A 12,175-nucleotide genomic window follows, 5' to 3' on the forward strand; every position below is an offset into this window, starting at 1 on the left:
TCAGCCAGAGCCACAGCCTTTGGAAGGTTTGACTTAGGCTGGCGGACAGACAGCTCGTGTGCCTGGCAAGTGGATGCTGACAGCTGGTAGGAGGCCTGGGTTCCTCGTCACATGGGCCTCTCCATAAGGCTCCTTGAGTGTCCCCATAACATACTATCTGGCTTCCCTCAGAGCGAGTGATCCAAGAGAGCAGGATGGAAGCCATGATGGTTCTTAAGGCCCAACCTAGGGAGTCACATTCCATCATTTCTGCAAAATCTTACTGATTACACAAGTCAGTCTTAATCAGTGTGGGAGGGGACTGCACAAGGACACAATTACCAGGAGGAGAAAAGACAAGGGTCATTGGGAGCATCTTGGAGACTCACTACCATACCATATTATTGATCTCCAATACTTTCATTGTCAACTTTCAGGATTTATGATTCATTCTTATACAAATTAAAGACATTCCAAAAAGACGTTTGTCTTTAAACATTTTATAATTCAGGGCTTGAACAGCATTTTTTTTAAATTTGTAGAGGCGTTTGAGGCATCTAGTATACCAAACTTGGTAATCAAATAGTAAACAGTGGCTTGCCTGATGAAAAACTTAAATGAGGAGGTACCCCATCACACTTGGTAATGAATGAAGCCTTTAAATGGACTCTTCATGTCATTTATCTGTTTAAATCATTGAAATAAATCGTATCAAACAAGACCTCTGGAAATCACCCAAATGAACAGCATGTGCCATTAATCAAGATGCCAGTTAGATGCATTCGACCCTCTTGGTGGCTGCATGAGAGAAAGGTTGTACATTTTCCTCCTTATAGCTTAAGATTTTAAAAGACAGGAAGAGCTGGTAGAAAACCTTGGCTAAAGTGTACATGCAGCTTGCATGTGTTGCATAAACCCTCAGTAACCTGCTCCACCTGTGAAATGTTGAAAGCGGACAAGAACGATGGCCGGAAGGGCGCCCACTCTTACCCATCACAAAAGCAAGGCTCTGACCTCCACAGTGGTGTTGCCACACACCAACGCCCTCCTGCAGTTTCTCATCTAAGCCTGTAACCACGCTGACATGGCCCACAGCCTAGCAGAAATGTGGGGTTTGCGCCCCCTCGGGTTGTTGCCCTGTCTCCTTCATTTGCATGCTGCCAAATTTCATGAACAGGAAGGCGCTTCCTCAAGCTCATCTTCCTCACCACTGGCTACTCTTCAGGCTTGCACAGTGTCTCTTGTGCTCCCCGCCCCTGCTCTGCTAAGCCTGCTCCCTCTCAATATAGCCACAACCGTGTGAACCCAGCAGATTCAGATGCTGGGGGTGCCCACCATACTTCCTCAAATTATCTGTGGCACATGACTCTGTGCTCTGTGGATCTCTGTGGATATCTGCTGCTTCTGTCTTCTCGTGGTCCTACATCACAAAGTAGGAGTAGCATTTTTGTTCTCTTGGTCACTCTCCTCAGCCCAGCACTCTGTGCTGCCTGCCTTTATGTTCCCATTCCCCGCCTCAGCCCACCCATCTTCTCAAGATGGACCTTTTCTGCATTGTAATTTCAATTCGGATCCCTCTCCCAAGCTCCATGTCTCTGTAACACTTCAAACTCAGTTAAGTCTAAAACTGAACTTGTCGTCCCCATGCCCCCATCACGTTTTACCATTTCCCCAAATTGTAACACCATGTCCAAAGTCACCTATAAAACCATTCACCTTGACCTTTCCTTTTCCCTTGCACTTTACATTTTGTAAATCCCTGGGCCTTGTAAGTTCCGCCTTCCTACTTCTCTACTCCCATTGCCATACTCGGTCTATTACCTCTTATCTAAACTCTAGAATAGCCCTCTTCCTATGCAAAACTGTAGTTCCTAAAGCAAGCTTTAAACATGGCTCTTGCTCTAAAGGCCTTGTCCCACAGCGCCCATACTATTTTTTTTTTTTTTTGCCAAGAATCAATACCTTCCCTATTTCAAATTTCCCAGATCACATGTATCTTTCAAGGTCCAAATCAAATATCATTTTCTCCATAACTTTGTGGGCATCCCTTCATTTCTAAAATAATCACTCATCCTCTCATATTCTTTAAAGGTTTTGTACCTTTTGGGGCACATCCCATTTCATACTATATTGTCTGTCCTTTATCTTCCCAAGTAGGTTGTAAGAGGCCTTGGTCTTATTTTCTTTGGGTGTTTATCCCCACAGTTCATTCTGTGGGGATTTGTACCTTGTAAGTTTATTGTTGAGTAAATTCTCTTACTAACAAGATTTTTAAAACCCAATAGCATATTTAATGCATCCTCATTTATTTTTGACTTGCATAAATTGGTTTGAGAGCATTTTTTACCCCTTTCAACTGTGCCCAGTCATCTCTAGAAGCATGTTGGACACAGCTGAAAGAGTGATTGCGTTTGGAAATTGCCATAAGCTGGAGTTTCTTCTTTGTTGTATCTTGTTCACATGGATCCACTCTGCAACTGGCCTGCTATTTCTCATTTCAGGGAGAGTGGAGAAGAAAAAAAGAGAACAAAAAACAACTTCAGGTAAGATTTGGACTAATTAGTTCCAATTATTTCCTGTTTTTACTTTCACCTTTAAAAAAATCTGTTTGCAGTTTAATATTCAAAAACTCGCATTTAAAAAGTAATAGTTTATGGTCCTACAATTGATTGTTATTAAATTAATTAAATTAATACATTTAGTTTTTTCACTTTCACATCAATCGTGTCCTCATTCTGTCATTCTGTTCTAAAGAATATAAGATAGAATGTGATTTTTGCATCATTACCAATTGAAAGGTAAGTCTTAAAACCACCAGCTTTAAAAATTTCAGGTTGTTAAAAAAAAAACTCAGGTTGTAGCAGTTGACGTTTCATTTTCCCAAATATCTATGAATCTTAACTATTTTTCTTAAAACCATTTGTGGAGTTGATGTTTTTCAGGACAGTGTTGACTACTTAACCAAAAAGAATCTTTACATTTTGGAGGGATTTTAAGAATTATTCTATTCCTAACTTCTAGTATATATCCAGAAGTGAATGATGTTTTAACACAGTACCATTGCGCATAGTAGGGGCCAATATTTGCTGACTAATACAAAAATAAGTTTTTAAATTTCCATATTTTTATTACTTGGCTTTTAGCTGAAAGTCCTGAGGAAAGAGAAAATTTCATTTACCAAGTAAATCTTTGCATAAGGGCAATCTCCAGCTTCTAGTGCCTTAAAATTGCCAGTAATCCTAGAGAATTCTAATTTGGCATATACACCTGTGCCCACCACCCCTCCCAAGTATCTACCAAACCATTATTCTATGATATGTGAAAGCTGCCGACAAAAGACACGTTGTTCCTGACCACTGTCTTTTTTTTTTTTTTTCACTGCATTTTTTGTCTGGTAGCAAGACAAAATTTGTTTGTTTGTAATGTGTGGAGTCAGTAGAGGATAAAAATCTGAATTAATCAAAAAATGTATAAACAACCTATGCCTTTTCCCTTTTCTCCTTCCCAACCTTAGTATTCATCTCAGACAATTGAGCAATGTACTACCTATACGACTTAAATGTTGTTTGCATTCTTTTAAAGCCCAATCATTAATACAAAAAAAAAAAAATGTGAAGGCAAGAAAATGTCTGTTCTCCTCACAGATGTGATTACCTCCGTAATTGCTCCTTGGGGGAAGATTATTTATACTGTTTGTAAAATGCTGTTGTTATGATCCTATAGGTACTGGCTTAAAGAAACTTTATAGTTTGAAAGAAAGCTAAATTGGCCACAGTGGTAAACCAGATGCCTCTTTACGTTCCCTCTGTATTCACGGACTCTAATATTCTGTGTGGCCAAAGGTGACATAAAGAGCTAGACAAAGGCAGGACAAAAACTCTCGTTCCTTGACTCATCCTTTCCCAGGTCTCATCATCCTAACCTTTCTTTTCAAATCGAAGTGCTAGTCACTTTGATACTGTGTTGAATTTCTAGCTTGATAAAATATTTTTCAACAATTGGAAAGTCTTTTTAAGGCAACAAGATCTTTGTAGGGAACACTAGTCACCAGGGTTGTGAGGAAACTCCTTTTATTAAAAGGGAGCTAATCTCCCTCAACTGATTCACAGCTTGTCAGTGTGTCTGATTTTTATGAGAATGTGAAAGAAACTTTCACAGTGCTCAAATTAGTGGGCAAATTTTTGAGACTCATCATTTCAAAGAATACAAATTCAGCCCTCACAAAATCTGTATTTGTAAAGATAGTCTGAGTTTTCTAAATTGGGATCTAACCTTTGCCAGTGTAGTCATAAATATCATTACCTTCAGTTTGTGATGCTCGTCTGAATATATGCATCTTTAGATGTCAAGAATGTCATGAGCATCCCTGCTTCTGAAGTCCTGCCAGGACTTCCTTGTATCGCTTGTTGTTCATTCTGCTCAGATTCTATGTCCTGCCTGCTGAATTAGACCATGCTCCCACACCCTCTTGTTTATAGCAGCAGGTCCATCTCCCAGCCAGGGAGATCAGTATTAGTTTCTGAGCCTTTTAATCTACTCCATCTTGTTGCGTGAATCATGATGGAAGCCAAAGAATATAGAAAAAAATATTGTAGACAAAAATATTACCCATTGAAACAGGAACTTCCAGGACCCTCACTTTTTGGTTGGTTAAGATTGGTTAATTCTTTGTTTATGGAATCTTGGACCAAGATGAAAGTTACCAGTAAGTTTTTATTAAGGATGAGAAATAACTTCCTAACAAGGAAACCTCTCCAGGATTGGAAAGAATGAGATTATGTTAGTAAAAGTGTGCAGAGGTTGGGCCATCACCTGTAAGGAATGGTGATAAGAGATTCATGAAGAGTTTGATCATTCCGAAGTGCTTTCCAATTTTGTGTCTATGATTCTACTTACCATTATTACTTTATTGAAATGGCTCTACTATGTGTATCTGGATCAACATGCACAGACACACACACACACACACACACGCACACAATCCTGAATTGTTCACATCTCATGATATAACTGAGTGAATCATGTTCCAAAGCTTAAACTAAGTTAGTTTGGTGAGTTGCTCAGGAGAGCATATAGCTAATGGGGCTGAGACTATAGAGTAATATTGTCCTATAGTCAATTAGCTTCTTTGGGGGAGAAAGTTATTTGACCCTGATTGCAACCCTGGCTATAGTTTCACATATGATTCTCTTCTTGATAAGCCAGGAATAAGTCACAAGAGAATATGTGAGAACATGGTAAACTTAGACATTTTGGAAAAATAATTCAAAGCATATGTCTCTCAATACTGAGCTCAGAAACCCATTTCAAATTCATATAAAATGGCCAGCAAGATCAAAGCTAACTTTGGTTATTTGGGTTGGTAAAGAATATTAAAAATATGTGGTGATATGATGATAAAGAAGCAAAATATCAAGAGGCAAGTTCCCGATATCATCAATTATCTATTTGCCCTTGATTTTTTCAAGGACCCAGTTTCCTTACCAGAAAAATAGGAAAAATTACCAGGTATATTTCACAGATTTTATATAAAAACTCCATTTAATTTGAAGAATTTTAACTTATCAGAAGGAAGACCCCTTTTTTGGATCAAGGAACTCTTGATATTAAAAAAAACAATACAGCAAAAAATACAAAGGATTCTCACAGAAAAAGGTGATTCATAAATCATTGTTTAGAAAAAGATATATTAATTAGAAGGCTTATTACTAAGGTAGACTATAGAGACACCATCTGTTAAGTATATATTGTTCCAAATTTTTTAGAGAAGGAGAACACTTTCAACTCTAGTCAAGTATTGAGTAAAAAACAGTCCCAGTGGGCCACAGAATAGAGTTATAGATAGAGGTGATAATGAGTATTTTAAAATGAAGTTGCATACTTTTCATTTATGACATTAGATCATCCCTAAAGTTGGAGAGGTTTTGTTCATTTGCATTATTTGTAAAAAGTTACCGCTAAAGAACAATGTTATTTTTTTCTCAACTCAAAAGGTGAGATTTATTAACGAAAATTCAGCAAATGGTAGAACATCTGCTTTGCAAGCTCAGTCCCTTGCTTACTAAAATTTTCACTGTGCTTTTCCCTTCTTTGAAATGTCCTAAAGCATCAATAGCACCTCAATTTTAAAACTTTTAACACATATTTAACACGCAGTCATTCATGATAAAAAAAATAGTTAAAAAGATACTTAATAAATTCTTCCATCTGTATAGTAATAGCATGTTCACTTTCTTATATGTTACTCATTTATTAAATGCAAATTTTCAAATGGATTCTTATATAGCATTTTTCCCCATACTATTACTGTTTTTGCAGTGGTTCTTGCCTTGCTTCCTATACACTATGAACAAAACTCCCAAAAATAAGCATGAGGAGACCTAATTTGTTATTGTTTTAATTATTGATGACCAACATTAAACTTATGGAGTTAGCAGGCAAATCATGTTGGGACAAATACATTTAAGTAAATTATCATTATTTAAAAGCCCATCATTTAAAATTAATGAGAGTCATTATTCCAGTTAGAATCAAGTCTGAAAATGTATATCATCCTAATTTGCTTATAGCTTGCAAAACCTCTAGTCACTCAATAATCCTGTATTGTGTATTTGAAAGTTGCTAACAGAGTAGATCTTAAAATTTCTCATCATAAGAAAAAAAGGAAAAGAATTGTAACTATGTGTGGTGACAGATATTAAGTAGACTTATGGTGATCATTTTGCAATGTATATAAATATCAAATCATTATGCCGTACACCTGAAACTGATACAGTTGTATGCTAATTATATCTCAATTAAAAAAAAAAAACCAGCTCTTCTCTTGACCCCATCTCATTTGGTGTCACAACATGGGCAGAGAAAGAATCTGACTAAGCATTTGTAAGTTGATACATTCAGTTTGCTAAACATTTTTGTGGTCCAGGCTTTGTGCTTGATATCGTAGATGTGATGGTGAATAAGATATAGCATTTATGTCCTCAATTCATTCACTTTCAGCTGGGGAAGAAAAGCAAGGACAGATGATTATAATACAGTATGAAGAGTGCCTTTAGAGAATTACTGGGTACCATGAGGATGTCAAAGAAGGCATCATGGAACAGGGTGGGGGGTGACATGAGTTGATCCGTAAAGAAATTGGAGCTTACCTGGTAGAAAATGGGAAAGGGCTGGCTGTCCAGAGAGACAAAGACAAGAAAAAGCTTGGCCTATTGAGGGTACGGTCAGTGGTTTAATAAGACCAGAGCACAGTTATAAGCCGACAAAAGGCAGGACATGTGGCCATAAAAGTTGGCATGAGCCAGAATCAAGAGGGGCCATTATGCATTCCATGGAGTTAGGACTTTATGCAGTAGATATTGGAAGATAATGAAGTGCAAGGAATTACACCATCTATTTGCATTTTATAGAAATCCTATCAGAGAAACGATGGATTGGAAGAGGAATTCAGTGGGGGCAGGGAAATCAGGCGGTATGCCACTTTAATCACTTAAGAATGAAAAGACGAAGGTCCAAGGGGTCTTCACTAAGACAGTGGCATTAGAGAGGGAGCTAGGGAAACGGAATGAAGATATATTTACAAAACAGAATTGGCCTTTTCTATTGGCTACAGGAGGTAAAGGGGGATGCTCGAGTTCCAGCCTAAGAAATGAGATGAATGGTACATCTTGCTTCACAAGAAGGAGGGATTTGTCAAGGATGACAAATGCACAGAGGAATCAAATAAATAAGCACCAAAAAATGTCCGTTGGAATTAGAGGAAAAATCTGTTGGTCACCACCGAGAAATGATTTTTCAGGAGTTCTGTAAATGAAATGTAGATAGCAATGGGCTGAATGAGGGAGGTATAAACAAAGGAGCCCAGATGCAGACTTGTTCTCCCAGAGAGTCTGTCTGTCAAGGGGAAGGCGAGGAGACAGAGACAAACAGAGACATAATCATGAAATCATCAGGTCAGGGAACTGATGTTTATCAAAGACCTGCTATTTCTGGCTCTGGGCTCAGTACCTTCTATTTGACCCTCAAAATGAGCTTGTAAGGCTTGTGTATGGTCAACATTTTAAAAGTTAGGAAACTGAGATGTCAGAAAGTCAATTCACTCACATTGGGCCCCACATATTAACTGGTGGCGCCAGAAATGGAATCCAGGCAGTGGCTTGCTAGAACCAGCTGGTACTACCTGGGAGGTCACTTGGAAAGAATGGGGGTGCGCTTTTCTTCCCAGTTCAGCATCTGGTGAGGTCATGTACATAGCTTAAACTGGCTGTGGCAGGAGCATTTACACCATAGCAATTGGCAAACATTACAAACTGGCGTTGATTGATTTTTTTTTGTTTGTTCCCCGAGAGCCGGTTGTTACACATAGTGCGCGGCTGGATCTGGGTCTGTGTGACAGCAAAGCCAGAGCAGCTCCCACTGCCCCCATGTGTGATCTGCCCACGGTCACTTGGTTAGCGAACAGAGAACAAGAGTTGAGACTTGAATCTAGACCTGCGACCCACATCCAACCCAATACAGGCTCTGGGGCTTTGCTGAAAAGATAAGTGAATATTCCCTCCCTCATCTTCTATCCCCAGATGGCCCAGGTTGGTATAAATGAAGTCTCCTATTTATCTGTCCTCCAGGTCTAAGGTACCAAGTTTCTTCTTCGGCCTCCCGGGCAATCCATCTCTGGTGTGTTTGCTTTTTTAAATAGCTTTCCTGAAGAACTGGCTCTCTGAACTATGTTAATGAATCCTATTTTAAAAAAATAACCAATTTTCTCTGGGTTTATGGTTTCACAACAATATTTATTATTGAACGAAATAAAGTATCTTAGATGCATTTTTCCACCCACAAAATGGAAGACTTACATGCAGGCTCCTCATTAAAAGAAGTCCTGAAGAGGTTATTTTTTTATTGTTATGTTAATCACCATATATTACATCATTAGTTTTTGATGTAGTGTTCCATGATTCACTGTTTGTTCATAACACCCAGTGCTCCATGCAGAATGTGCCCTCTTTAATACCCATCACCAGGCTAACCCATCCCCCTACCCTCCTCCCCTCTAGAACCCTCAGTTTGTTTTTCAGAGTCCATCATCTCTCATGGTTCGTCTCCCCCTCTGACTTACTCCCCTTCATTCTTCCTCTCCTGTTATCTGAAGAGGTTATTTTTAAACAAACTTCATTTTCCAGCCAGTCGGATTTATGATAGGGAGTGAATAACAACACAGCTGTGCCACATTATTTCGAAAATACCTTAAATTCCATTGTATAACACTGCATTTAAAACAGTGCCTTGATGCAAACTAAACAAATCTGAAATGGAGGAGAAATCACCATGTCTAACGACACAGTCAGAGTGCAAATGTGAAAACGTACCCTGAAATTGTCTCCACCTGTTGAATTTGGATTGCTATTATAGCATCCAAGGCAAGGTTTATTTGCACACAGTAGAAACTTGAAACATGGTTTCTTTAGGTGGCAGGGGGAAAACTGTTATCTTTAAGGGTATCATAATAGATTTCACCTTAAAGCCCTGTGCCTCCTTGTATAACTAAAAAAGAGAAACTTACCTGAGTTAATTCTTGCGCAACATCTATGTGTTCCTTTCACTTGGGTGAGGAAATGAAGAAGACTTTGCTAATTTCGTTAACCAAAAATTACTTCAGGCTTTCATCTTAAATTAAATATTCTGTTAAAAAAAAAGCCACAAAGAATTCCCAATTAGAATGGAAAGTAACACAAGTACAAATGGACTTTCCAGGAGCTATCTGATAGATCTCATTCAGGCAGCACAGACCAAGGCAGGTCCCCACAAAGTTAGGCTCATGCTGGTTTGAATGTCCTGTGGAAGCTGCCTGGATGGGCATTCTATGTGTATATATCGGTTAATGTCATAGTAATTACACTTTAATCTGACACAATTTGGGAATGAAGCATTCCGGGTAAGTGCGTGTTTTGATTAGTTAAAAATGACACTTATACTAACAAAGGATTAAAAATGCCCCCAGATATTGAATATAGCTGATCCTTAGGCTTTCTTGTGAAAGGAGTCTTAAGTCATGCCTGATTTTCCCACAGAGAAAACAATGAACTTGTATTTCTAACCAAGGAACAGATGCCCAACCTTTTTTTTTTTAATAGAAATGACCACAAACATTTTAATCAACTGTAAATGATATACTTGTACATGGTGTAACTGAAAACCTTCTAAAGTGAATGTAAGTCATTTGAGCTGAGCAATACAGGATTCGATCATATAAACTGTCCTATTATTTCACTGCAAATTCCCAGATAAGAGGATTGGCAGGGCAGGAGAGAAGGCATGAGACTCTAAGGAAACAAAAAGCCCCTGAAGACTGCTTCCCCCAGAAATGAGGTCATGACGAGTGGAGGAATTCTGAAAGGGGCGGAGCCTTAGTTGGAGAAGTGGGGCGGGGAGGTGACACAGTGTGGGAAATATCAGCACCAGGGGACACTCAGAAGCCGCTGTGTAACCTGGCCAACTAATTCATACTGAGGGGCTAATGAATGGCCATGAATTCATACATTACTGATTCCAGATAGCATATTTAAATTTTGTTCGATGTGATCATCGCTGTCTTGGAACCATTTATGGGAGAGGATGGTTCTGATTGTCCATGCCTTGAACATCTTTGCCTTATTAGAATCCTCTCAGAACGTCTCTTGAATGCTATCTCTGCTTGCTTGTCTGTATTTGCTTACACATCTTCACTCTGCCCTACTTATTAGCATGACTGTGAATCTCTAATACATTTCTCACTGCACAGGAACAACCTGTATTTCTCAGCCGGATGTGGTCCTTTCCTCCTCAAAAAGATCCCTGAAATGCAATTCTACCCATGCCTTCTCTGAAAACGTACAGCTCTGTGTTTCACTGATACACTGAGACAAACAAAACACCACATTCAATTTCATAATAATTTATTTGTTTGCTTATTTGGGTTTTTTTTTTCCTCTCTCTCTCGCCTTCCTCTAGATCAGCAATCCAGTAGAAATATAATGCACAGCGTACATGTAAATTTAAATTTTTGAGTAGCCACTTTTTAAAAACTAAAAAGAAACCGATGAGATTAAGTTAATAATATGCTATTTAATCCAGTATATTAAAACTATTATCATTTCAAAATATAATCAATATAAAAAATGATAAAAAAAGTTGCTAGAAATGATGCGTCTGGCAGACGTGTGTTACAGCAGAGACTGATGGAGTACATGACATTGTTGTGGCACTGGGCGCCTACAGACTGAGCCTTTATCAGCAGCATGCCTAGTCCTGGAATGCCTTTTTGGAGATGATGTCCTTGCAGGTTCTATTTGCTTCCTTTCTGAGCTAGGTTTTAATGAAATCAAAAAATGTAGTGAAAACAAAAACAGAAGTTGCTTGTGTGGTTCTGTTCTGTCCCTGGTGCCTCCCACAGGGCCTGGAAGAAGCAGACTCTCAGGAAGTATTGGTTCAACAAACGAAGGAGCAAGTGGCTTTGTTAAATCATCAGTCGTAGAAAATGTCCCTGTGGTTTCCTAAGGAAAGAAGTCCCTGAGAATAACGGGAATTGCAAAGATAGAACAGGAGAAACTCAGAGAAATGGAAACATACACAGGAAGGGAATGGACACCCTAGACCATGCCTTTGAAAAAGCACAAAAAATTCTCTCCAACCAACCCCAGAGCTGTAAGCATTTCCTTATCCATAAATTACACTGAAAACCTTATTAATTCTGCATATAAATTTCTGCTTCCTAATTCAATTTGGAAGTGAAGTCATTCATTTATTCATTCGTTTATTGGAGAACTATTAAAAGAATATTTATTATTTGCTACTATGTGTCAAGGGCAAAGCACCAGAGTTATATTTGAGTTGGAGAGACATCTCAAAGATATAAAAAAAAATTCTTTGATTTGATTGTTTAGGGGAAGTAGAAGATTCGATGGTATTTTCTGAATTTTGCCTTTAGAGACATGATTGATGAATCTTGATCGCCCTGGAATGAGCCTATTTGCTTGAAGAGATAATGAATATTACCTTTTCCGTGTCACTGCAGCATTATAAACAAAGAGCAAAATTACTCATTTTTTTATAATTCTGTCATTATTGTACTTGATTTTCAGTATTCTGCTATTATTTTAAAAATATGTATGTGAATACAAGGAAAGAATATTGTTTGCACACAGCATTTCTCTCCTACCTG

General features: G+C 38.4%; 1 protein-coding gene across 4 annotated transcripts in view; it reads left to right on the plus strand.

The window, feature by feature from the left end:
* CHST9 (carbohydrate sulfotransferase 9) overlaps window positions 1-12,175 on the plus strand; it is a 251,748-nt gene that overhangs the window by 113,726 nt on the left and 125,847 nt on the right. For all 4 annotated transcript variants that reach the window (XM_025886848.2, XM_073898377.1, XM_073898376.1 and 1 more), the window contains one exon: window positions 2,481-2,522. In XM_025886848.2, coding sequence (XP_025742633.2) covers window positions 2,481-2,522 — 42 coding nt within the window. The remainder of the gene's footprint in view (window positions 1-2,480; window positions 2,523-12,175) is intronic.

The sequence above is a fragment of the Callorhinus ursinus genome, unplaced genomic scaffold (genome assembly GCF_003265705.2).
Source record: "Callorhinus ursinus isolate GAN/ISIS: 27379988/994484 unplaced genomic scaffold, GSC_fseal_2.0 scaffold11, whole genome shotgun sequence".
Taxonomy (NCBI): Eukaryota; Metazoa; Chordata; class Mammalia; order Carnivora; family Otariidae; genus Callorhinus; species Callorhinus ursinus.